This window comes from Mixophyes fleayi, chromosome 12 (assembly GCF_038048845.1).
Source record: "Mixophyes fleayi isolate aMixFle1 chromosome 12, aMixFle1.hap1, whole genome shotgun sequence".
Taxonomy (NCBI): domain Eukaryota; kingdom Metazoa; phylum Chordata; class Amphibia; order Anura; family Limnodynastidae; genus Mixophyes; species Mixophyes fleayi.
In genome coordinates, this window is record NC_134413.1 from 8,909,480 (window position 1) to 8,935,586 (window position 26,107).

Here is a 26,107-nt window from a genome sequence, read left to right on the forward strand (position 1 = left end):
CATTCTACAGGAGATACATTGTTATACATTCTATAAGAGATACATTGTTATACATTTTACAGGAGATACATTGTTATACATTCTATAGTATATACATTGTTATACATTCTATAGGAGATACATTGTTATACATTCTACAGGAGATACATTGTTATACATTCTATAAGAGATACATTGTTATACATTCTATAGGAGATACATTGTTATACATTCTACAGGAGATACATTGTTATACATTCTATAAGAGATACATTGTTATACATTCTATAGGAGATACATTGTTATACATTCTATAAGAGATACATTGTTATACATTCTATAGGAGATACATTGTTATACATTCTATAGGAGATACAGTGTTATACATTCTATAGGAGATACATTGTTATACATTCGGTAGTAGATACATTGTTATTCTGGTAGATCATAGAAGAAGTTAATAAAAGTGAGAGGAGGGGGATTGTGACTTCAGAATGTCACTCTCAACACAAGTTGTAATTAGGGTAGAAAATCTTTTCAAATTACAGTGGGCTGGAAGTCGCACAAAGCGGTTTACACCAAACAATCTTTCTCAGCTGTCAGACAGTTCGCTAAAGGTTTTGTTAATAAACTTTTTTTGTGCATAACTACTGATCATAATTCCATACATAATTACGCCTCACACGGTGTTGTCATGGTAACCCTGTTTTCTTCGCTTTAATATCCCTGTGTTATTTTCCGTGGGGAAATTAAGCCACGTTCTGTGTCGTACATTAAACAAGAGAATGCATGCAATTTACTCTTAATTAGGTGTTTGAAAGAGGAGCCCCAAATTACACATGTCCTATTTTAACAATGCAATAATTACAAGGGAGTCGCTGTACGTTAATCAGTCATTTGTGTCGTCTTTTTTTTTTTTTTTAATTATATTGATAATAAAATTGCTTCTTTTTTTTTTCTTTTTTTAGGGAAGCACCTATTCAGTGCGAAAAACGAATGCAAGATCAGCGCTGTCCGATTTAATCCCAGTGATCCTAATATTTTTATATGCGGCGGGTTTTCTCCAGTAATATCAGCATGGGATGTGCGGACCGATAAGGTACGACACAAGTTCCACATGCTTTTTACGTTTTAAATTTACTTTGTGCATTTTAGGGAGGTTTTTATTTTTTTTTGGAAGCTTTAGTACTTAAAGTCGCCCCATCACTTAGGTACATAATGGTGTGGGCCAAGATCACGCAATCCTCTTTGCAAAATGCGTGGGGTGCTTTTGGCTGTATCCTAAAATTAAGACTGTATCTAGCTCACTTGAAAGCAGAACTATTTCCATTACTATAAATTACATGTTTAGCGTATAAGGAGCAAGATCAGATATTTTAGGATTCAGGACCGTTTTGGAGCTGGGATTATTGGTGTTAAATGGGACCAGGGTCCGTACTAGGGTTAAAACTCAATATACTTCCAGATTTAAGGTTTGGGTTAATGTTAGGGGATTATGCAGTTTAGGTGATTTTTCTTGTCACTTTGTTTCATTGAAAGAGCCTCTTGTCTTTGAAACACGGGGTCTTTCTTGGACAACAGAGAGATTCTCAGAGGGCACTTTCCAACCTCCATTGTATCACTGACCTGTGTTCCGGCTCTCCCAGGGCAGTTGCTTCCTTATTAAAACAACCTTGGCGACACCTGGTTAATTCTGAAAGAAAGGCTCCATAGCACCTGATGTTTTACAGTTTTATGACTTTACGTACAACTGAAAACATCTTTAAATATTTTTTTCCTCTCTGTTATAATTCCTTTATATGCGATCTATGCAATAAAGGAGATGAAAAGGTTGACAAGTGCCCCTCCCTGCAGGATATGCAGATTGTTACATTGTTACCTCGGAATATGTTCTCATGGTAACCACTTTCCTAATGAATTGCTGTTTTGTCAAACGCTGTCATTATTATTTTTACATGTTCTACATTATTTTGTTAATTACATTTTATTCATACTTGATTGGCTAATTTAGGGCCATTGATCCTAACTAGATTGTATAGTCGCCAACCGTCCCTGTTTTTTTCCCCAGGGTGCCTCCAGGTTGTAAAGCATTGTCCCTATTTTTAATGTTGACCATCTGCACAGTGCAAATCCCTCTTTATTCTTGATATTGAATGCAATTATCACTGCTTTATTTTCTACATGTATTATTTAATATTCACTGACGTTGTGTTGTGAAATCCAGACAATTGCAGTGTAATAAGGTTCAGTAGAGAAGTCATTATAGGTATTGAATGGGGAAGCTTTATTACTGCATCTGCCCACCTGCAAATTCTGCCAGGAAATGATCTTAGAATGTTGTCAACTATGAGATTGCAAATAATATCCTGTTATATGTCAGAGTTCATGTTACGTGAAGAGGGATGTCAGTATCTCCTCTGTGCAGACAATACCCACACCTGTCCTTTCTTCCCCACATCCAATCTGTAGCCCCATCCTATTACATGCATCTAAGAAATATTTCCAGTATACTGATGTATCTCACTTGGGACACTACAAACTTTCTAATTCATGCACTCACAATCTACCACAGTGAATTTTGCAATTCCCACGTTACTGGCCTTCACCTTGCCAGATGTTCACCTCTTCAAGCTATTTTAAAAGACAGGTGATAAGCGTCTCATTATAAAAGTAGCTTGGATTACAAGATGATCCTATGTCTTGTTGATATAGGTCAAAATTTTAGTTATCAATCCACACTTAAGAAGTGACGTTGTGTAATGATCTGTATTAATAAATCAGTATAGCTTGATATATTCTAGTAGATGAAATATAGCTAAATGAATGTCATACAGAAGGGTGCAAAAGCCTGAACAGATCTGATTGAGGCTTGTCAATATCGAACAGTGTTTAATAATCAATCATCATCATCATCAGTTATTTATATAGCGTCACTAATTCCGCAGCGCTGTATAGAGAACTCGCTCACATCAGTCCCTGCCCCATTGGAGCTTACAGTCTATATTCCCTAACAGACAGACACACACCGACTAGGGTCAATTTAGAGAGCAGCCAATTAACCTACCAGTATGTTTTTTGGAGTGTGGGAGGAAACTGGAGCACCTGAAGGAAACCCACGCGAACACGGGGAGAACATACAAACTCCTCACAGATATGGCCATGGTCGGGGATCGAACTCATGATGCCAGTGCTGTGAGGCAGAAGTGAATCAATAAAACATAACTATGGGTGTCACGAACGCCCAGCCTGTACAAGATAAAGCAATCTGAATAGCTGGCCGTGACTGGCGTAACTTAGTCACTAAGTGACTGAATACACCTTTTCTGCCACCACAAAGGATTTATTATGGTGTCCTTACGTTCACCAGAACCACTTATTAATGTTTCACACTTAAATCATATACACATGTAGCATGAGCCTCCCTGGGCCTCATAAATTCACAAAGAATCTCAGAGAAAACCCTAGATTAAATGTTTTTAATCTGAAAAATGCTTCCAAGGCTTGGTTACAAAAAATAATAACAAGACAATATGTTTGCACAAATAAGTTTCAGAAAATAAAATACGAAATAAAATCAGAGTCACTGCTTACTAGTTAAGACTTGATGTTGGAAGGAACACAAATGAGAAATTTGGGACATTTCAGTCTTGATAGACCCCCTCATGAAAATGCACACGTTATTGTCGAAATCAGAAGATTTTAAACCTTTTTCCACATAGCTCTCACACCTCACCTTTGGAGTTTAGCTGTCAATAAGGACAGATTGATCTCCCAAATGTTACAGGGCTTTTGAAGTGAGCTAGGGATGTCCTGAGATCGGGAATGTTCACAGGACCTTGAATTCCCACCTCTGCTCTAGTAGCTAGATGGTTTACAACTTTGGGCTTCAAACTCCTCCAAGATCCTTATCTATCCTTGGTCTGGCTAGTTTCAAAAGACTTGCATAGGTTCAAACTCATGTCATCTAGAAAGCACACGTTGAGATTACATTGCAAGGTTACATACAATATACATTGTTATGCATGAATTCAACAGAAAATAGCAATCAGTCGTTAGATATACTACATAATCGTTACAATGGGTAAAACAATGCACAATGCGTAACTAAAATTGTAATCTATTATTAAAGCAGCAGCTAGGCTAAATTTTCTTGCAAAATATTTATCTGCTCTGCCAGTTCCTACATTGGTTGCCTATTCCTTTCCGAGTCCAATATTAAATACTTCTACTAACGTACGAAGCCATTAACAAAACTGCACCAATAAAGATCCTGCAAAACTTGCTTGCTTCCTTAAAAGTCAGCGAGGTCTCCCCAAATTCGGAAGTTTTTTGGGTACTCTGGGAGAGAAGCCAACTATAATGTTAAATGATTGATCTCAGTGCACATTGTTATGCTAAAATATTGCAAAGAGACAGCTACCACCTGTTATCATCCAGTAAAGTTGTAAATATATATAATTATCAATTTAGGAGTGTTTTTCAGAATGCTCTTTGTCCCGTTTTCCATCCATAATTGCCAGTTACAGATGAACGAGGGCTACGCGCTTGACTCTCCGCGTGCCAGGAAGCAATTGGCAATAGACTTGTGAATGCTTGTCTTTGTTTTGCTTAAATGATGAATATCAGTCCATGAATAACGCTTGAATGTTTGTATACAGTGTTTTGGCCACTGTCCTGAGCTGATTTTTCATTTACATGTTATGTTTTGCAGGAATAATTCTGATTAATTACTACTGAACTGCACATAATTATCTGCTTGACAAAACAAGTAGATTGGTTTACACTCTAAGTTCCTGTTCAGATGGTTTTGTTAACGCTTTAATAGAATATGTTTACGCGGTTTCGGTTATTCATCAGATTCCTTTTGAAACCAGTAGGAAAAAATTAAACATTCAACGTTTGTGTGTTTTTATTCAAACATACAACTGTCTGTTTGGTAGGGAGCCAGGGACACCATTCCTGGCCTATCTGTTACCTTGGGTCCTCCAGGTTGGAGGTCTGAAAATTTTAAGAATTTCCTGGTCTGAAACTAATGGGTGCAAGGGATGGGATCACTCCCTACAGTACCCGAAGGATGGGGTATGCAACCTAGATTGGGGTATCTCCCAGTAGACTCCTTTTCAACAAGCGTTTTGTCAGTGTTCCACAAGCTTTTGGATAAAGTTGTTGTCTTGCATAGCAAATGCAGCCATGTGTTTGTGTAAAGTACCTTGATACCAGATTTGTGTTGCATAAGTATTTTTCTGCTGTGCTTCACTTATTGCATTTAATATTTTGAAGCAAAGTGTTTAGGGTCTATGACATCATCTTTGTTGTTGCCACATTATCGCCCACTTTAGAACCTTGGGAGGGGACGTTACAGTGTGCGGCTTATAAGGTACTTGAATAAAGGATCGGCTTGTCCCACCTGACCTTTCAATTAGTTAGCTCTCAGGGAAGCTTTATATTGTGGCATATTTTTAAACGAGGCCCATGTTATTTAGAACCACGCCAATTTTTTATTAGCACTCCCACAAACTTCTGTTCTTACTGGTAATCCTACCCTTTGAACATTAGCGCTTTCCCGACACAATATAAATTCACTGAGTACGTTTACTGCTTTAGCCCATTTTTGCAGAATGTTCTTCACTAAAAGACTGAGACATCATAGCCAAGCGCCACTCTCCCAAACGTACACTGACACGGCGGAGCCTCAGCCGACACCGTCACATGTATTAAGCTGCTTGTCCTTCATGACGATCTGTTGGGGGGCATTAAATATCGCTGGATGAGTAACATTCAGTGTTTAAGACACCCCCTAACCATTAACACACTAGGCAGCCTAGGTTCACCTATTGATTTCGTTGGCCCTGATTAAAATGCACCTGTCACTTACACAGATTTTTTTTTTCTTTACCAATATGCATGAGAATGCAGCCAATCAATTTACTAGGAACCAGTGACATCACTGTCACAGCTTATAACACAATGACACACTGAATTCTTTGTTTCCTGGTGAATAGTCAAAGTGTTCTACACCCTGATACTCGAGAAACATCTGACCGAACAGGACTGAGACAATTTCAGGAGCTAGGTCGCCAATGCACCTTAAAACATGGCTGCCACAGCTATCTTTTTGGGTAACTTCTATTGCTCTCAGTGTAGTCTTCTCTTGCTCCTCAAAAGATTTGCTGGGCCCTAGATATACCCGACTGGCCCTTATTATGTCACCTCCTGTGATAGAAAACATGTTGGATTATATATAGAGGACTTGTGTGCGCTTATAGCAGAATCAGGACTAGATGACACAATATTGTAGGTGCCACATCCTGTATTTAGTCAGACAGCCGCGCTCTGCAGGAGGAGATTAATTAGTTGATATGGACCTTGCTGAATCTTTTGAAGCAGCAGATTCAGTAGAACGAATTTTCCTTTCTTAACGTAGGAGTCTATCTAAGTATCTCAGTCTGTGTGTGTAGAAAATCTGTTCCTCAACTAAGTGGATTATACACAATGTCCTATAACTAGATAATGGCAAATATAACAAATAAAGATGATCTATTACTGACACTTATATGATATAAATAACTGATGCTCATATTTAAATAAATGCTTTGTCCTACATCAGTGCCACTTTAGGTACGTCTTAGAACCGAGAGAGGCAGCTTTTATTGTTTGCAAATATTCCTGTACATTTAAATATTTTAAAACAGCAAAAAGTCAGCAAACCGTCTGCTTTATACATTTCTAATATTGGATTCTACTGTCTACCTCCCAGGACGCCTATAGCATTACCTCCTGAAAGCCCCTTAGAACAATGACTTGCTCCATGCAGCAGCGCCGTGGACCTGCGCCGTACCCTCAGCATGTGAGCACGTACAGACCCCACCTCTATAATATGGCATGTAAACCGTGATTGTTATTATTGAGGCGTGAGGGTTGTAGGAAAAAGAATAAAATATCCCAGATGTAGCCAGTGGTTGTGGATAAAATGAAGAGCGGAAGTCCTGGCGTAAAGGCTGGGGGTAAACCCCAGAGGTGTCGGCTACATGTGGCCCAAGCGGCTTTATTGACTTGGGAACTTGCAAATTATTATTCCTCTGTTGAATCACTCTGTATGTCTCTACACTGGTTGCCTGTTTTCTACCGAATCCAATATAAAATACTTTTACTAACCTACAAGGCCATCAACAAAGCTGCACCAACATACATCTCCTCTGTTGTCACAAAATATCTCCCAACTCAGCAACTCCGTTCTGCACAAGATCTGCGTCTCTCATCCACCCTCATTACATCCTCCCATTCCTGGTTACAGGACTTTATTCGGGCTGCACCCACTCTATGGAATTCACTCCCTCGCACAATAAGACTCTTCTCTGGTCTACAAACTTTCAAGCATTCTCTGAAAACCCATCTCTTCAGACAAGCTTATAATATTCCTCAGCCACCCTCTTAACCTCACTATATTACCCTATTACCATCCGTTACACAATTTCACACAAGACAACTACCCCCTGACCAACATTGTTGTGTGACGGGATCATTTAGCTTACGAGTCACTTTTACTTTTGCAGTCTGGCTGGGCCGAAATGCAAAATGTAGACTTAACCTCATGTGTGAAACTCCCATTGTCCCATAGATTGTAAGCTTGCGAGCAGGGCCTTCTCACCTCTTTGTCTGTTTTACCCAGTTTGTTTATTAGTTTATTATGTTTGTCCCCAATTGTACAGCGCTATGGAATATGTTGGAGCTATATAAATAAATGATGATGGGAACAGCAATGTGCTGCTGGTAGAGTATATGGTGCGTTATATGCAGGATCGTCATGTAATCTGTTGCTTCAGCATTGTGCAGTGCTGAATATTCTGTTCCAAGTTTATTCTAAGTTTTTTATCATCTAGTAATAACTTCATAAAAACATGATCACGTAGAATCTGATTGGTTGCTATAGGCAACATCTCCACTTTTTCAAACCCGCAGTTTAGTAAAAATACCCCAAGATGTCGTCATCTCTTAATCCTGTTTTACATTTTATTTTAATGTCTTTTATTAAAAGATTGGGAATTTGTCCCAACTATTAACATCCATCTCTGACTCTCCACAGTTGATTATTTTCCAGCTAGGAGATAATGCGTTTCTTTCTTCCCTCATAGTCACGGAGAAATGTGCACAAAGTTATTGTTATGGAAGGTAATTTGCAGAAAGACTTTCGGAAAAGCAATTGAATGTGTGATTTTACCGCCTTCCAGTGTGTATATAGCTTCATTATAGGCCTGTGAAATGCTTATATGTATATATGTATGTATGTATATATATATATATATGTATGTATGTATATATATGTATATGTATATATATATATGTATGTATGTATATATATGTATATGTATATATATATATGTATGTATGTATATATATGTATATGTATATATATATATATATATATATGTATGTATGTATATATATATATATATATATATATATATGTATATATATATATATATATTTATTTATTTCTCTGGCAACCCATCGTATAATACTGTATACTGGACAGCCTCATTGACGGTTTGCGTAAAGGAAACATTTAAACAAAAAAAGTTGGCTCTAACCATCAGTAGTTTATAACATTACAATGAATGTTAACGACTGTAACAGGATAACTGTTTACTAAGAAGAGCACCAAATCCTTAGTTTCCATGGCAACCATTTGTGCACATTAGGGTCCGTTAGCAAATAATATTCCGCCTCAGTTAAATCATTTGAGGTAATTGTCTCTTGTTACGAGCCTACAGTAAACCCTTTGAGCATCAATTTTTGACCTTATAATCCACAGCACTTCCATCTGTCACAGTAATTAAATTTGCCATTAAAATCTACCAAAGAAGGCACAAAAAGTTAATTCACCGTGTCCGTGACTCACTTCTCCAACCGATATGCAAAATGTATTTAAAAAAGGATAACTCTGTTTCTTAACAATTCATTTTATGAATCTTAAGGAATCATTTTATGGAACATGAGTGGAATTTACACCTTGTTATATGGCAGAATAATCATGCATCATTTTTGCAACACTACTGCGTGTCATCATTACATTACACGTCATTACATTTAGGCAGCTGAAGCTCTGATATACAAGAAATAGCCTCGATCAACAGACCGTGTAACTGAAGTGTAACCACGTATGACAGTCTGTGCCCTGTGTCCAGTTCACTTTTAAATTAGCATTGCAGGATTCTTCCTGGCTTCAGTTTACTGATGGGCCATCACCTGCGTCCGTCCGTCCCCCCCCACCCCCCCAGAGCCGTTACCTGTGGCCCCCCCCCCCCCAGAGCCGTTACCTCTGCCCCCCCCTTTCCTCCCTTATTATCAGGTTTGTTTATTATAACTTGCAACGCTTGTTTAAAATGCCTGTTGGTATGTTATTAGAGATAGGTGTGTCTTTCTTTGATTAAATGTATTGTCTTAACTTATTATTGGGTTAAGATAAAGGTGCGGCCCTTATGAAGGTCAGCGGGCCGTCCGTGTGTATCAGGTTGCCCATAACTGCTTTAGATAAGCCAGTAGCCCATCTTGAAACCTTAAACTCACCATAATCGTGCTTGGAAACAAAAAAATAAATAAATTCTAAAACCACTAAACCCTAAAATAAAATGTTCATATATAATGATAAAGTCCATTGTTCAGAGCTAGCCTGCGACACAACAGTACTAAAGTCAAGTATTACCTCCCCATGCCATTAAAGACAGACGAAGTTTCTCCCACATCTCTCAGATAGTGTCTTAATGGAATCTGATACAGGTCAAAAAGCTGAAACTTCAGTCATTTAACCTGTTGTCTAAAAACAGCCCAGCCAATGTGTATGAAGTCATCAATCCATGCAGTGCATTTGTACAGGGTAAGTCTGCAAACCTGTCAGTTACCGTTATATATTATTATAATTTATTTATAGGCTCCTGTGTTCTGGGACTGTTAGTTTATTTTATATTTTAATGGATACATTTTATTTGAATAGGAATGATGCCTTTGTTTTTTTACTTTGTTTAGTTGTGTTGATAAATAGTGTAATGTTCACACCTGCTCCCCTCCTATTGGATAGATAGATAGAGAGGGCTGCTGATTTGTGGCGAGCCTACTCCTGATGAAGTCTGTGTGCGTTTTGAATGCGTTTTTTATGCACTACGGAACCCTCTTTTAATGTTTACAATACCTAACAGTTTCAGCCCCTTCCTTCCTCGTTAGATTGCAAGCTCTCCGGAGCAGGGCCCTCTTTCCTACAGTCTTGTCCGTTCCAGTCTTGTCAAGATCATCATCATCACCATTTATATATATATATAGCGCCACTGATTCCGCAGCGATGTACAGAGAACTCACCCACATCAGTCACTGCCCCATTGGAGCTTACAATCTAAATTCCTAACATACATACACAGACAGACAGAGAGAGACTAGGGTCAATTTTGATAACAGCCAATTAACCTACCAGTATGTTTTTGGAGTGTGGGAGGAAACCGGAGCACCCGGAGCAAACACGGGGACAACATACAGATAAGGCCATGGTTGGGAATTGAACTCATGACCCCAGCGCTGTGAGGCAGAAGTGCTAACTACTGAGCCACCGTGTATTTGCTTCTTATATGTTCCGTGTTATGCTTTGTTTGTCCAGTATTTTTGTTATTTAGTGAGTTCAGTATTTTGCTTAATTGCCACTGAACGGTATTGTGGAATATTATGGAACTCTATAAAGATACAATAACAACACTGGTTGCCTATACATAGTAAAGACAGACACATTTTCTTAGATACAATTGGTTCAGCTCACAAAGGGGCTAGGTCCACTGTGGGTAGACGCACTTGGGTATCAATACGGGGTGCAGGGTCTGGAGGGCAATGTCACATCGCCCTACATCCAGGTCCCCCCTTCCCCCCCGAGGCCCCTGCTCTGCTCAAAAGCACCCCCCACTCCTGAAATGGGGCATGTGAGGCGAGAATGGCGTTGTTGGCCCCTATTCCGATGCACTGTTCCGCCTCTGTGTTAGCGTACACTATGGGACCTGAATGATATAATATCACAGAGTTGGTATATTAGGGGGAGATTAAATTTGGCACAGGGTGCCTCTGGAACATCCACAGAGACATGTCACACCTATGTTAATGCAGAAATCTGACCTCTGACCATCAAGGCGATGTTAATGTATGTGATCACAATATTATATTTATTGTTCCGTGAAATGTTCTTTAAAAATAGTAGATTTAAATTGTGTCCTTGACTAAAATTAGCCACAACACTAAACCACTGACCTACAATCACAGGAGAATCAATGTGTCCATTTAATTATTTGCTGACACAAAGGTACTTGCAAATTGTTTTGTACCTAATTATAGGGCCATAAGCAAACGCAACCCTTGTTATAAAGATCGATAAAGGCTTTTATAGTTTTTATCTGTTTTCCTTAGATAACATTTTTACAGTTTTTACAATTATGGTTTCACTGTGATCTTATTGGAATAAATCTTCCTACGCAGCAGAGCTGCAGTGGCAATCACTGTAGAGTTTAGTGTTAGGATTGCCTATGTTTCCAGTGGGAAATAATGGGTTTTGCGGTACAATGAATTAATAACACGTGACACTGAGGTTGTCTAACGGATGTATAGTTGATTTAATGTAAAGAATTAATATAAAAGAGTAAATATAATATCAAAAGAAAGTGAAATTAGTACAAAGAATAAATAAATGAAATATTTAGCTGCTGCCAATAGATTTTCCAGTAGATATGTTTAATCATAGATTACTCCTAGGAGCCCGTCTTTCTCCGTGCCACTGACTGTACATTATCTCGAAAGCTAGGAAAAATAAACTGGTAACAAACCGAGTACTTGGCATTCCTTGAGTGATGACGTTATGTTGTCATTACTTTGCTTTTATTTGCCAGGACCCTAAAATCATTTGCATATGAGGTATAAATATGATTTTGGACTTTTCTATTGGTTTAATACTGATAAGAAACTTGAGCATGTGCAGTAGGCCCAAAGACAACTCCTTGACAAAATATGTGAAGGAGTTTCTAGAAATACCTTGATTATAGAAGCTTTGCAAAATCGCTTAGTTACGTAAGCCTTAAAGTAATATACACATGAAAGTACAAACTACAAAATTGGGTTTCAGCAGCCTACCACAGCCTACAGAAGGGTAAATCTGTGGCAGGTCTGTGTACTGTGTATGTGACCAATTTGGATGGACAGGTTGGGTACTCTAACGGTTCGGATAATTCTGACACCGAGGGGTACTACGCTTAAATTCCGAATGTGGGAAAAAAACGATTGTAATATAAGCAGACTTACCTCCAAACCGACGCTGTAGATCTCCGGTCGCAGTAGGATGGTGACTCAAAGTTATTCCAACTAGTCGGGTGTCCGCCAGTAGATTTTATAAGTCATCGCGACCCGTATCACTTTTAATTTAAAGTGGTAATGTCGGGTTAAGTGTTAAGACCCTGCAGGTTAAGTGTCCTGCTACGATCGGAGATCTACAGCGTCGGTTTGGAGGTAAGTCTGCCTTATATTACAATCGTTTTTTCCCCACATTCGGAATTTAAGCGTAGTACTCCTCAGTGTCGGAATGGTGGTAATCGTGAAAATGATTACCACTGGGATGGGCCTGATCGTAGAGAAAGGGTAATGTGGAGACCAATAGCAGTCTGCACACACATGGTGATCATTATTATTATTATTATTATTAATTTTTATTTATAGGGCGCCACAAAGTATCCGTAGCGCCGTACAAGGACAAACAATGGCACAGTACAAGTAACAGTAAGCACTATAACTCTGGGGGCTCAGGCACAGCATGAAAGAGAGGGAGGGAGGGGAAGAGTGAGTATAGGCAGGTAACTATGGCCCAAGAGGGTGGGCACGGATGACAGGTTGAGAGTCACTGAGGGGAGTGGAGAGAAGCGAGAGGAGACAGAGGGCAGAGGGACTGAGAGGAGGTGAGCTGGGTAGCTGGAGAGCGCAGTTAAAAGTGATGGAAACAGAAGGTAGGAGAGCCCTGATCAAAGGAGCGAACAATCTAAAGAGAGGGGAAGACAGATCATCATATTATTAGGTGATCCTTGTCGGATGTTGATAGTGTCATTTAGGACACGTATTGCATTTTGGGGGCCAATTTGGTCTAAATCGTTGCATCTATGGGGGCTTAAGGGTGCGTACTCATAGTTGGTTTACCGTCCTTCCATTTTACACTAACCAAGATCACTTTGGCAAGCAATGGAACTGTACTCACAGATGTAGCAAACAGCATCATCGTACATCCAGCATTTCTTAAAACCACCGTGAATATAGTTATATTGCTCCCTTTTTCTTATAGGGTGCAATATATTGTGAAGCTGAGTGGTGTCATACTACGTGTGGATAGAGTCTTATTGAGTACCTATAGACTGACAGACAGCTCAGGTATTTCCTTGGTGAATTACTAGCATAGGATTGATCTACTAAAGACAAGGGTCCTGTCTCCTCCATTTGCAAGTATAAGTGACCCAATTTATATTTGAGGCCATTTATGTATCTATAAACTTAGTTTTCCCAATTAACATCTGCAGTGTTTCTTTAATCAGTGCTTCTTTTCATCACCGAGTTCTTCCTGCCAAACGAAAAACACCCTGTAGAGCCACAGAGACCATAAACACATGTCTGGGACCAAAACAGATATCTACAATCAGCCCTCACATCACAGAGGATATTTTTACTTAACCTTCTCAGCACTCGGTTCCCTGTGACACATTGCAAAACACGTCTTCCCTGGGAAGAGATACTTTTATCTTTCCAAAGGCATTTTCTTTGCTCAGCATGAACAAAGTGGAAACAAAAATGAGATCTGATGCATTTTGGATTCTAAATATAGTTTACTGCGAGAAGCGAACGGACATCACCCTTTCCTGTACCAACCTGGAAACACAGAGAAGCAAATATTATCTTCACAAACACAGAATATAACCTGGAAAAGGAGATTGTGTATCTACCCCAATGTGATAATTTCTGCTTTGTGAGCAGGATCCTATTTTTGGTAACTGGAATACTCAATTGGTTTAGTCTCTTCAGCCTATAATGAAATAAAATAATAAGTTCTGTATGAAAATGCAATATTCTCATATACTGAGTATATCTAAGAAAGTCCCACATACCTCTCTACCACCATGCACACAGCCAATCACGCTTGATCGTCTCCTGGCATTGAGCCTGAAGGATCATGGGTCGTCCCGATTGCCTCGATCGCGTACATTTTAAACTGCAGAAATGCCGATCTATATGGTGTAATGCCCTTCTCATTTCTTACAGTCTCTGAATGATAAAGCCTCTTTAGTCTCCTGTTTGGCTTTAAGACTTTCATATACACAGTACTCGCACCACCTGTGTGTTCTTCCCCAGGAGCTGCAATAATAAATGCTCTCTGCTCCGCTGGCCGGCTACAGGACTCCTAAACACTTGCTATGTGTTTTTCTCTCCTTTGCGGACTCAAAGACGCTTTCTTTTGAGTGGATAAGGCCCTACAGTGGCCTCTCCGTCCCCCTCTGCCAGTCTGCTGTTTCTCCTTGTCTTCCTCCCACACTGGTGTTAAAGCTCAGCTATCAAAGGTCTCTCATGTCACTTCAAGGCTCCTTACAGCTCGGGAATGGTGGGAATATTAGTTTCCAGTACACTGTCCCTTACTGCTAGTAACTGCACCCACCCTGTCAATGAAATCCTGGGACCCGCCCCTTCTCCCAGGGGTTGCAGTACTGATTGGCTACAGTGTATATATATTATACAAGTTAACCTGTGCATGGTACTCATGCATTCTAGTCAAATCAAGCTACTTAAGGTCTTAAAAAGGTTCTTGTCATGCATTTGGGCCATAGCCCAGGCGTCCTCAGGGGAAGAGCGTTACTTCCCGACGCAAGCGGCCTTTTTAATGTGTGTTCATGAGGTAAAATTACCTCACGAAAATGAGTTTGACCCCTCAACTCGTAAATTTAGCCTTTACTACCCCTCCCACGGGGGGAAGGGGGGATGATGGAAGTTAACTGACTTGACTATTCTAATTTTTTTGTCAAATAATGTCAGTATACCAAATTTCAGGTCAATTGGATGAGCCCTTTCTGAGAAAATAGTTTTTTCCACACACACACACACACACTAACGCACGCCTCTACACATGTGTGTTCATGAGGTAAAATTACCTCACGAAAATGAGTTTGAGCCCTACCAAATTTCAGCCCTTTTTGAATATTTTTTCCCACACACACACTAAGAATTTAGTAGGTCAGTGTATAACTCTGCCCAGCAGGTGGCGCTGCAACTTGGGTTTTTTTTCCACACACACACACACAGACAGACGCCACTAAGCATTTATATATTAGATAGTATAGGAATATAATAGTATTATATAGAATAGGAATATAGTAAGTACAGTAGAAGTAGTGGCTCCGACCTTTTTCACGAGAATAATAGCAGTTTTACAGGTAGTTAATTATATTCCTGGCATTGACAAATCCTAGACATATAACTATACGTTAATATTCTATTACCGAACACTTCATAACCGTATACCTAAGTGGATTTGTGTTTTCTTTCATTTGCATTCATTTGTGAAATGTGATTTCTGTAAAGTACAAAACTGTTTTCAGCTTCCAGCGGAACATCAAGGATCGTTGATGCTCATAGAGCTAATAGGATTCTGGCTTCAGGTAACGGGGGAGCAGATCAAAATAATTCCTTTCACTTTTGTGTCATGGACCCGCAATTCACTCTCCAAAATTAACTAGGCTATAAGGATGAAGATAAAGGGAAGTATCTGAACCAGAACGCTGAATTCACCGCTGTGAGGCCTCTCTCCTCATCACACCGGGTATGGTCATTAGCTGAGGGACGTCTTCTCCCATAGTCATTGTAACACTCGTTTAAAATTCCTGCTGATACGTTATTACAGATAGGGGTCTCTTTCTATGATTAAATGTATTGTTTTAATCCGTTACTGAGATTAAGGGGAATGTGCGGCCCCTGATGTGTATCAGGTCGTCTATCACTGGTTTAGCCACTAGGGGGCGATGCTCCTGACATTTCTCTTTATCTTGGTTGTGTAAGTTTAATTAGAGCCAGCTGCAAACAGACCGATTCAGCCCCCGAGCGCCTGGTGGCGCATCGGGAGATGTGACTGCACACTCACGCCAACCTTCCGACCACATTACTTGCCCATTAACACAGCATTATTGTGTCTGTTCATCCGATATTGGCTGCGATAAAAAAAATATCCAGATGTACAGAGATTTTAATTCCTTGTGCACAACCAATCATGCCTTTAGATTTTACCGAACCATTATAGGAGCAGTGTATGATCGAAGACACACTTGGTGCTAAAAATAAATACAAAAATAAAAACATTCTATTATAACAAATATATATATATTACAGTTACTTATCTGGCTCTCTCAATCTGCAGGTTACATTCTTTCCCGCGCAGAGACGACCAGTCCGGCTAAACCATCTCTTTCTTCTCACCTGATAGGACAGGGAATCTGCAGTGATATCAGCGGCTCATTTCAGGTGAACTGCTTACGGCAAGAGCCGCAAAGACCAAAGGGCTCGTTGTCAGGGGCTGGGCCGCCGTGTGTGTGCTTAGCAACGCAGCGGCTTCTATAGCTCTGCCGTGTGGTGATAATATTGTTTTCCTCCATCCAGACCAGTCTTATGAGCACAGCGATGTGTGAGACATCTGCATTATCTCTTATCTACCATCTCAGGTTCTGAATGGTTATAGAGGTTGCAATGTCTGCATGACTTTCCATGTTTTAGCATAAATAAGATACTCAGGGGCTGTTTTTGAAAGCTATTGAACAGTAAACCTGGGCTGTAACACCCATCAGGAGATGAAAGTATCTGTCGGCTACAGCACCGTCTTCTAGTGTTCTAATGTTCATAACTTTTGTGCAAATTTAAATCAACCCAATTCCAGGACTGATCGAAGGGCCCAAAATTCCTCTCGGCCGCCCTGTCCTGCTTTCTGGCCTTTCTGTTACACTATGAGGACTGGTTCACGTTAGTGGAATTCACGCCAAGTATACTCCTGGGTAAATACTGCTGGCAAGGAATCTATTGATCGGTATCCTGTGCCACGTACACTGTTCACACGGGCAGCAATTATACACACGGTGTGGAGGAGACTGCAAGAGAATAGTAACACAGTAACATAGTAACATAGTTGATGAGGTTGAAAAAAGACACCAGTCCATCAAGTTCAACCTATTTTGGATCTCCTGCGATCCTGCACTTATGTTTGAAATTGATCCAGAGTAAACAACCGCCAATCTGTTTCAATTAATTTTAATTAAGTCGTATCCTTGGATACACTTTTACGCAAACAATTTGTCTAACCCTTTTTTAACATATCTATTGAATCTGCCATCACAACCTTCCCTGGTAGCGAATTCCATATCTTTACTGCCCTTACTGTAAAGAACCCTTTCCTTTGCTGGTTGTGTAACGTCCTCTCCTCTAACCTTAGGGGGTTATCGTGTGTCCTGTGTACAGTCCTCGGGGCAAAAAGTTCCCATGAAAGGTCTCTGTATTGACCCTTAATGTATTTTTTACATAGTAATCATATCTCCTCTTAGATGCCTCATAGTGTCTGCCTCATTTTATCATTTACTTGATGTTACCTCTATTTCATTGCTGCCTGTGTGTGTGGACAGCCTACACGGCACTGCACAGTGATCATTAGATCCCTTGCCAGCGTTACTTACCTGACGGTATACCTGCTTGTGTGGGCAAGTCCTAATGTGCTATATATGATGATTCTAGATTCTGCTATATACTCCACATTACTTTGAGGGAGCAGAGCTGCATGGAAACACTCTCCTAAATGTTACCGTTTTTAAATAAGAAATGCAATTCTATCTTCGCTCTCTGGGCTGCAGAAGTTATTATTAAAGAGACGTATTTAAAATGCAAAATGTGTGTTAGTCACATTCAGTATGATGGCTTAGATGCAAAATGTCCTCAAACTATTTTAAATTGGTGGCGAGTATGAAACAGGGATATCCTGAAAAGCCGCTTTGAATTATCACTAATGTATTATGTGTGATACACGGCAATAAAAGATCTTTTGGCTTTGGCAAACATGTGAGGCTGCTGTACACGGAGAGGGGGCTCAATAATAGAGTTCATCTCCATTCATATAATGGAAATGTCCTGTAATTCCCTACAGAAACCATTTTCATTAAGGTCAACAGCCCGTGTCGGATTTCAAACAGCCGCTAATTTGCCAGGACAGAACACATGGCATATCTCCGAGCACCCGACTGAAACCGTTTGACAAACTCATGAAAAGATGAAAATGTGCATCCTGAGGTTGGTAAGATTCTATTGGAGTGAGAATAATGGATCCCCAATCTTCTTTATACAGCAACACATCAGCAAGAGGTGCAATAAGTTTAAAATATATACATACTGATTTTTAATCATTTTTTTTTTTTTTATCATACTTGCTTTAGTATAACTATTATAATCATGTCCTACAAAATTTTAGATAACCGCTCTACTTAAGTTTAAAGCCAGTCTATGTCGCTGTATTTTAATTTTATTTTCTATACTGTGAATGTTCAATATAAAATTAGTATAATTGTTTTTTGTTGAGAGTCGTTGCGAACAAAAATGATAGAAATCAAACCCTATGGCCAGTCGTGATCAGCTCCACTGGTCTTGTAATTGAATTGCTCTTTGGTACATTACGCACGGAAAGATGACGTGCGTGGTAACTAGCGCCTAAGGGAATCGCTTCAAATTATGCATTAAGTTATTTTTTGCTAAACATTTTTTTTAAATGAAAAAGGTAAAGCGGGAGATCCCGCCTGTTTGGGACAGATCGCTGCTTTGTTTAACCTAAAATCCAAATTAGTTTTGGTTCTGTTTTAGCAACACTTTGATTAAGTTCCTCCAGGTGGGAGCCTGACCAATAAACAGCGAAGAACAAGGACCAGTTTAATAAAAGCGAGTGGGACCTTGACCCATTGGTCAAGGAAACTTGGCCGACTTATCACGATTATCAAGTATCTCGGAACAATATGCTCACACAAGGGTATGACCAAAATACACAAATCTGTTGCTGACCAGTCAAGTTCAATTGCTGAATTATAAAGAGTGTAATGCATGAAAACAGCCGTTGACCGACCATATATCCCGTTGAGATTTTACGTGATTCCCGTAACAAGTTGGATACAATTTTTTGTTTGGTTCATGCAATTAACCCACATACATCACCGATTCACACCAGTTCGGTTTAAAATGACCAATCCGTCTTTTTATTTGGCAGCGTGTGTGGTTGGTATAAGGTTTATTTATTAAAGTCAAACTGAACTTCATCATGTTGGTATTGTTTTAAAAGACAGTACCGAGCCGGCTATGTACTCGGATCCCCTAAGTTCGGGTGTGTTCGGTTCTCGAGGAACCGAGCCTGAGCATCTCTACTAGATACGGATGCTCTGTTTAGACTTTTGCACAAATGGAGTGTTGAAAGATGTATCTGTTAATTTCAATCCACACTACTCTCTGGATTATTGTAGAAATAGTTATTGTAATATAGCTACATCTTTATTAGCAGTCTGGGAATATCATCCCCTCACTTGAGAACATTTAGAAGGCTGCCATTTGTCATCACTTAGGGCCTCGTCTGTAGGAGTTTAGTTTCAATGAGACTTTTCTTGTCTCGGAAATTTAATGAAGCGATTGTACAAGATTTGTAACTTTCACCATTGAGGCTCCGGTTTTAAAAGCACACCTAACAATGGGAGTATTTTATCTATTGTACTCCGGATTCTAGAGTTTATTTAATGACACGCCGGCTTTACAAAATGCGTTAGTATCTTGGCCGAAGGGCTTTCTGGGCATTTGTAAATGAGCTAAATGTATAGAAAGTGGATTATTAATCAGTGATTATTTTATATCCTTTGTGCAAGGTTTTCTGGTTTACAATAGAAATGAAAAAAGAAATAAGCCATTCTAAGGGAAGAAATATATATATATATATATATATATGAGATAGATATATATGAGAGAGATAGATATGTATGTATAGTTTTATAAATAAACATGTGTAATGCAAGAACAGAGATTAGTGTTTAGTGAATTATAGTTTGAATCAGTGCAAGAATTCATTAACCAAACTTCCTTTAAAGCTTTATACAGCGTTAAATTATTATTTATTTGTTTTACTATATGGCAATTATTTTTATTCTACTTGTTATTAGAGTAAGTTTGTTTTTCGACTATGAGAAAAACATAATAATTGTAACAGTCACTATGCAAACATTATCAATTCTTGTGATACGGGCTCATTAAACCCAGGAGCTAAGTCAGTATTGTTGTGCATTTAATTGCATGCACTAATTAATATATCAAAATAATAGCCTATGGGAGAATTCAGTTTTTGCTCCATGTGAAAGGATTACAGGAGGGTATTAAAAAATGTACTTAATTAAAACCTCAATAGAAGTGTGAATATATGTACAAACGTGTACAGCGTTATTAATTGATTACATGAACAAATAGACAGTCTATCAATAGGAATAGCTCAAGTGATAAAAGCTAATATCTGCTTTTGTAGTTCCCTAGGACATATGATGGATATCAGGCTGTCCCCGCACAGGGCGGGATCCAGTATTGCGCTCGTTTTGTATCCAACCTTAGCGGTATTAGGCCAATTGCGGATACTTCAGCTTCCGCAGACACCGTTAAGTGGCAGATTGAAGACTGCATTTGACAGGTGTTTGTAAAAGGCTTATTTCACCCTAATAGCGAAGGCGTATTTTGCGATCAATACAAAAGTTAAAAAAATTGGATGAAAAGTATCTGATGGGCGCCTATCCTATTTAGTGCTATGTATATATGAAAACTAGAATCTCTCTTACACAACACCACACATGGAAATAACTGTGTGTATGTCATATGGATGTTCTTGAAGCAGATCTGGACAGATTACTCCAAAAAGTTATACCACGTGTTAGGAAGCAGCAGTTGTGTATTGCAAAAATGTCATAACTAAAACAGTGGGAATGGTATATCCACATAAGCTGGTGCAGCAATGCAAAATACACCCATTGTGGGAGGTGGACTAAGACCATAAGTGGGTGTGGTTATGCAAAATACACCCATTGTGGGAGGGACTAAGACCATAAGTGGATGTGGTTATGCAAAATACACCCATCGAGGGAGGGGGACTAAGACCACAAGTGGGTGTGGCTTCACAAAATACACGCATTGTAGGAGGGGCTAAGACAATAAGCGGGTGTGGCTATGCAAAATGCACCCATTGCGGGAGGGGAATAAGCACACCCCTCATTTCATCTCCTTATGAAAGACAAAATCAATTAGAATAAATTTGCTTTATTCATAAGACTTATTGGGTACGCAATGGAAAGTGGGGCTGGTGTGGTACTAAAAACATGACTTGGGGGGGTGGATAAAATGTAAGCCTGGATCTGTATAAATCGGATTTATTTTGTCCTAAATAAAAGGTCCTTTTCTATATGTTGTTTATGTAGGTGATCCGCCAGTATAAAGCAGCGGTGCAGCAGCACTTTGACTTCCTCTTCCTCCCCGGCGGCAACGAATTCGTGAGCACCACGGACTCAGTGAGTCGGGATTCTGCCGACCGCACCATCATCGCCTGGGATTTTGCCACCGCTGCCAAGATTTCCAATCAGATATTCCATGTACGTATGTCTGCCGTGTTGTCCCAGTGATGACGTTGGTGAGGTCACATGATCTGTGAGTACCCCTGCATTGTGATTGGCTGCTGAAGTTCAGAGTACAAGACAATAAAGCGGCAACGGATGGGATTAGGGGCTGGTAGATGTACAATAGGCAATGAGCTCTGTATTTAAATTGGCTATTGGGGAACGAGCTCTATATTTTTCACATGACCATCGAATAAATAGGATATGTATTATACACGTATTTACCAGAGAGTGGGCAACCAAAGGTTTGGCTCTATAATGTGCACTTGTCACTCTGTATGCTGCGCTGCCCACCAAACAATCAGATACGCATTGGACTTTGGCCACCAAAGATGAAATCTCAGTTTTTCACTGGGCACTAGTGAGTGGGCTTTGGCCACCATACAGAGCCCACTGGGCACAGAGCCTTGTATAGTACCCTGGCCAACATGCAAACGTCTCTGGCCACCAGGAAATGGGCTTTATACGGTATATTGTCCACCCTGCGATGGGCTTGGTAAGTTAACCTAGCTACCAGAGAATATGTTCTTTATTGTACAGTGGCCAATATTGAATGGGGCCTGTGTTGTTTACTAGCCAGCGGAGAATGGGGTCAGTATCACAGATGAAGCCCTCTACACAGGGCCACTGAGTTGTTTTATTCCTTGGGTCACTGTTCTGCTATATTGTATGTGGTCACGACTAGGTTTAGTATGTGAGGATATCATTGAAGTACTATTGGTCAGAATAGTTAATTAGGGCTTGTTCACAGTGGGGAAGGGGGTTTATTAAGGCTACTTGGCTTTGGTGTCGAAACATATTGTCCTGCCTCCAGGTGTGGAACTCGGTCATTAAAAGGGGACAGCACACAATTACATTATTTATTGCAAAGATAAATAGATTGTAAGCTCTCACAAGCAGGGCCCTCTCTCCTCCTGTCTTCTCTGCTCCTACCTGGTCCATCTGTGCGTCCTTGAATCATGGCTCTTACATGTTCTGTACAACACTTTTTTTTGTTGTACACCTTTCGTATTATGTTTTATGTAGTTTTTGTGCTCAGCTTCCTGAATGTACTGTATTTTGCCTGTTTGTCCTCGACATCTTTGTAATATGCCCAACTTCCCCAATGTACTGCACTGTGGACTTTAGTGGAGTCGTAAAATTGATAATAATAGTATAGAGAAATAAGGTTCAGTGTACGAATTGATTTATGTACATAATTATTTTGCTGAAAATCACAGAAAATATATTGAATTATACACCTGTGTTATAAATAGAGCGTACGTCACATTAAAGTGATGAACTCACATTGTGGTACAAATGGTTCTTGGCACGACGAGATGGGTAAATCGTCCTTGTTTACAGCACATCAATGTGCCAGGTGTAAGCTTTATTGTGCATTTCTAAGAGCATCCCACTTCTAACGCAAACAACTAAAGATCCAGTATTGTGAATTGTAGCTTCACGCAGGGCTGAGTGCCACCTACATAATGCCTTGATAGTTCTCTGTATAATGAGCTGCTATACAGCAGAGTCTGCCATGCGGAAAGTACAACCTATTAATATTCCCACATCACAGAGATAAGCTCGATACTATTGCAAGATTTTATTGGTTGTAATTCATTAGATTCTATTAAATATGTATATTCAAATATGTCACTGGGAAGTAGAGAATAAGAAGCACTCGACTTTCATTATATCACTGTAATTTGAAACAAGGATTGCTTTCTTTTTAAAGCTTGTCTATCATAAAGTGGCTTTTTAAAAGGTCTTTTTAACAGTTCTTTGAGATTTTTCAGGATTTGTTCCCATGTAGATCCTTTATTTTGCTTAAAATAAGTTTCTCCATAGACACAGTTGTTGATGCATAAAATAGTTAGTGGGGAGAGCATGCCAAGTGACTGTAGAGTGTCACAGTATGGAGGTCTCCATTCAACCTGGACTAGAGAATCAAGTGTGGCGTCTAAGGTAAAGTGGCATCTGATTGGACGAGTGGGCATCCAATCACGTGCCACTTACAAAAACACACCTACTCTTAGACACCTTACTTGGCTTTCTAGGCCAGCTGTCTGTAAATCCATATATTACCGCAGTCTACCACCTTTTGATGGTGTTAAAGGTGACGGGACCCTATCTTTCTACTTCCTGGGGAGAAGAACAACTTGGGGAATTTATGTCTTTTGCTAATAAAAAGTTAATTTATTTACCTTTTTAAAAATTTGTTTTAAGCATCATATATACACCAACGCTAACTTGCTAAGACCAAGTCCTGTTCAAACTAGAATGAAAGGGACTTCCTGAAATTCAGATGTGGGATAGATGAAATTGTAGATTAGATTAGATAAGTGAACATTGGTCTTCTCTGTGAAACTGGCAGCCAATGATCCAATCGGGGTAAAGGCTAAGCTAATTTAAATACATACTTGCTCAGTATTAAATATTTAAATGGACATGTAAAAATAAACAGGATAACCTTATTTTGAGAGTATACTTTTTTAAGTATTTTTTTAAAGGGCGGAGACCATTTTATATATCATTTTATTTTCATTATTATTCCAATATAAGCTATATAGGTTCTAGATATCTCCTTAGTGACCCGACAGTTGCTTATATTCTGTCTACTATTGAATGTACTGTAAAGATCATTCCTATGTGTTTAATGTATTATAATGTAGTCGCTTCTTCTACCCTATAGATGTCACTGTTGCTATCTGTGGAGGTGACCACTAAACTTTCATAGACAGCAAAAGGGACTATGCCACCTGCAGGATGTAGCATGAACTACACTACACCAAAATGAAAAAATGAAAACTGGATTTTTTTTTAAATATTCTAGAATTCCATGGTCCATTTATTGAACATTTTGTTTTGAATGTGTCAAATATAAATTCCATGAATAAATCTGTTTAACAGAGAATAAACATTTACTTTTTAGGAACGATACACTTGCCCGAGCCTTGCCCTGCACCCGAAGGACCGCGTATTTGTGGCACAGACTAACGGAAACTACATTGCTTTATTTTCTACCCAGCGCCCCTACACCATGAACAAGAAAAAGCGATTTGAAGGACACAAGGTAATGAGTTGCCCAGTCTGTGTATTGGGGGTAGTACAATGATAATATTAGGGTAATGTCATACTGGTGATGTCCGGATCAAATCTATTCCCATAGAAATTCATTAATGTTATTGGAGTAGGTCACACCAGCGATTGTACTCTAGCGTGTGACTGACAGTGATTTAGCCCAGCAGATAAACCACTATTGAAAAATACAGCTCTGCCGAAATCAATGGTATCTGACAATTACCTGGCACACAGAGCGCATTCACTGCTGTTAAACTGTGAATCGTAGCTTCTTTGTCTCTTAAAATCGTCAGATTGGTCCTCGGTGATGACAGGAGCGCTTTTCAGCAGTGTTAAATCATGAAAATGAACCCAGCCTTCTTCCACAGTGGAAATCGCAGAAGAAATATTTTGCTGGTGTGATACAACCCTGAGAGTAAAGTGGGAGGAGCTTCTTTCCATATTATTAGAATGCTGCAGAATTTGTCTCCCACTTATTTGCATACTGGGGCCACTGACACTAACCAGGACATACCAGCAGGAAAGAGAGGATAAAGGTTAGGAAGGTATAAATTATGGATAAGTAATATCCCTAAAATATAATGTTACAGTCTTAAAAAAAAATCTGTTCTCTACACTGTCTGGCAATTGATGAGTGCGTGTGTCTGACACCGAACAGCAATTCTATACCTTTAGGTTTTCATAACTTTCAAGATGACAGGTTTCAGGATAAAATATCTTATACGTGTGCTCTTAATTTGCCAAAATAGCGCCACCCGCTGGATTTTGAGAGAACACACAAACACAGCAATTCTGATTTCACAAAACATCTCCTGTTGTATTTATATATTTTCCGTGTGTGCTGAAAAGTCCCTTCATCGTCTGTATGGAAAAGCAAAGTCCTCCATTTGTCAGACTGAGGTATAATGGCAGCATTTTGTGCGATTCCAGTGCTCTATACATCAAGTGGCTGCCGGGGGTTATAGATAAAAACCAGCAACCATCCAACAAGCGACACTTTGTAAATGCAAGTTCTGCGCTCTGTGTCTGGGTCATTTATTATTCATGCAAAGCTCCGTGTGTGCATTACAATTTCTCCTTTACCTGTGGCTGTGGAGCTGCTCGTGTTTGGTGTAGTAATACAAACTAATGTTTAGTTTGATGGATTGACTTGAATATGTTTAATTCAAAACAGTTTATTTGCTGATCCCTTGCATTTAGTGTATTTTTACCATTTTAATGGTGACGTGTGATAGACATATACTGAACGGAGCCTCCTTAATTAGGCAGATGGTGAACATAGTATACAGAGAGTGCATAAAAGAGTTGTGGTCAGCAGTTTACAC

The 26,107-nt window shown here is 39.4% G+C and overlaps 1 protein-coding gene across 1 annotated transcript in view; it reads left to right on the forward strand.

The window, feature by feature from the left end:
• The window catches only part of WDR25 (WD repeat domain 25), a 76,892-nt gene that overhangs the window by 48,316 nt on the left and 2,469 nt on the right, over window positions 1–26,107 (forward strand). The window contains exons 4-6 of the mRNA XM_075191898.1: window positions 948–1,078; window positions 21,525–21,695; window positions 24,634–24,774. Of these exons, the coding sequence (XP_075047999.1) occupies window positions 948–1,078; window positions 21,525–21,695; window positions 24,634–24,774 (443 nt within the window). The remainder of the gene's footprint in view (window positions 1–947; window positions 1,079–21,524; window positions 21,696–24,633; window positions 24,775–26,107) is intronic.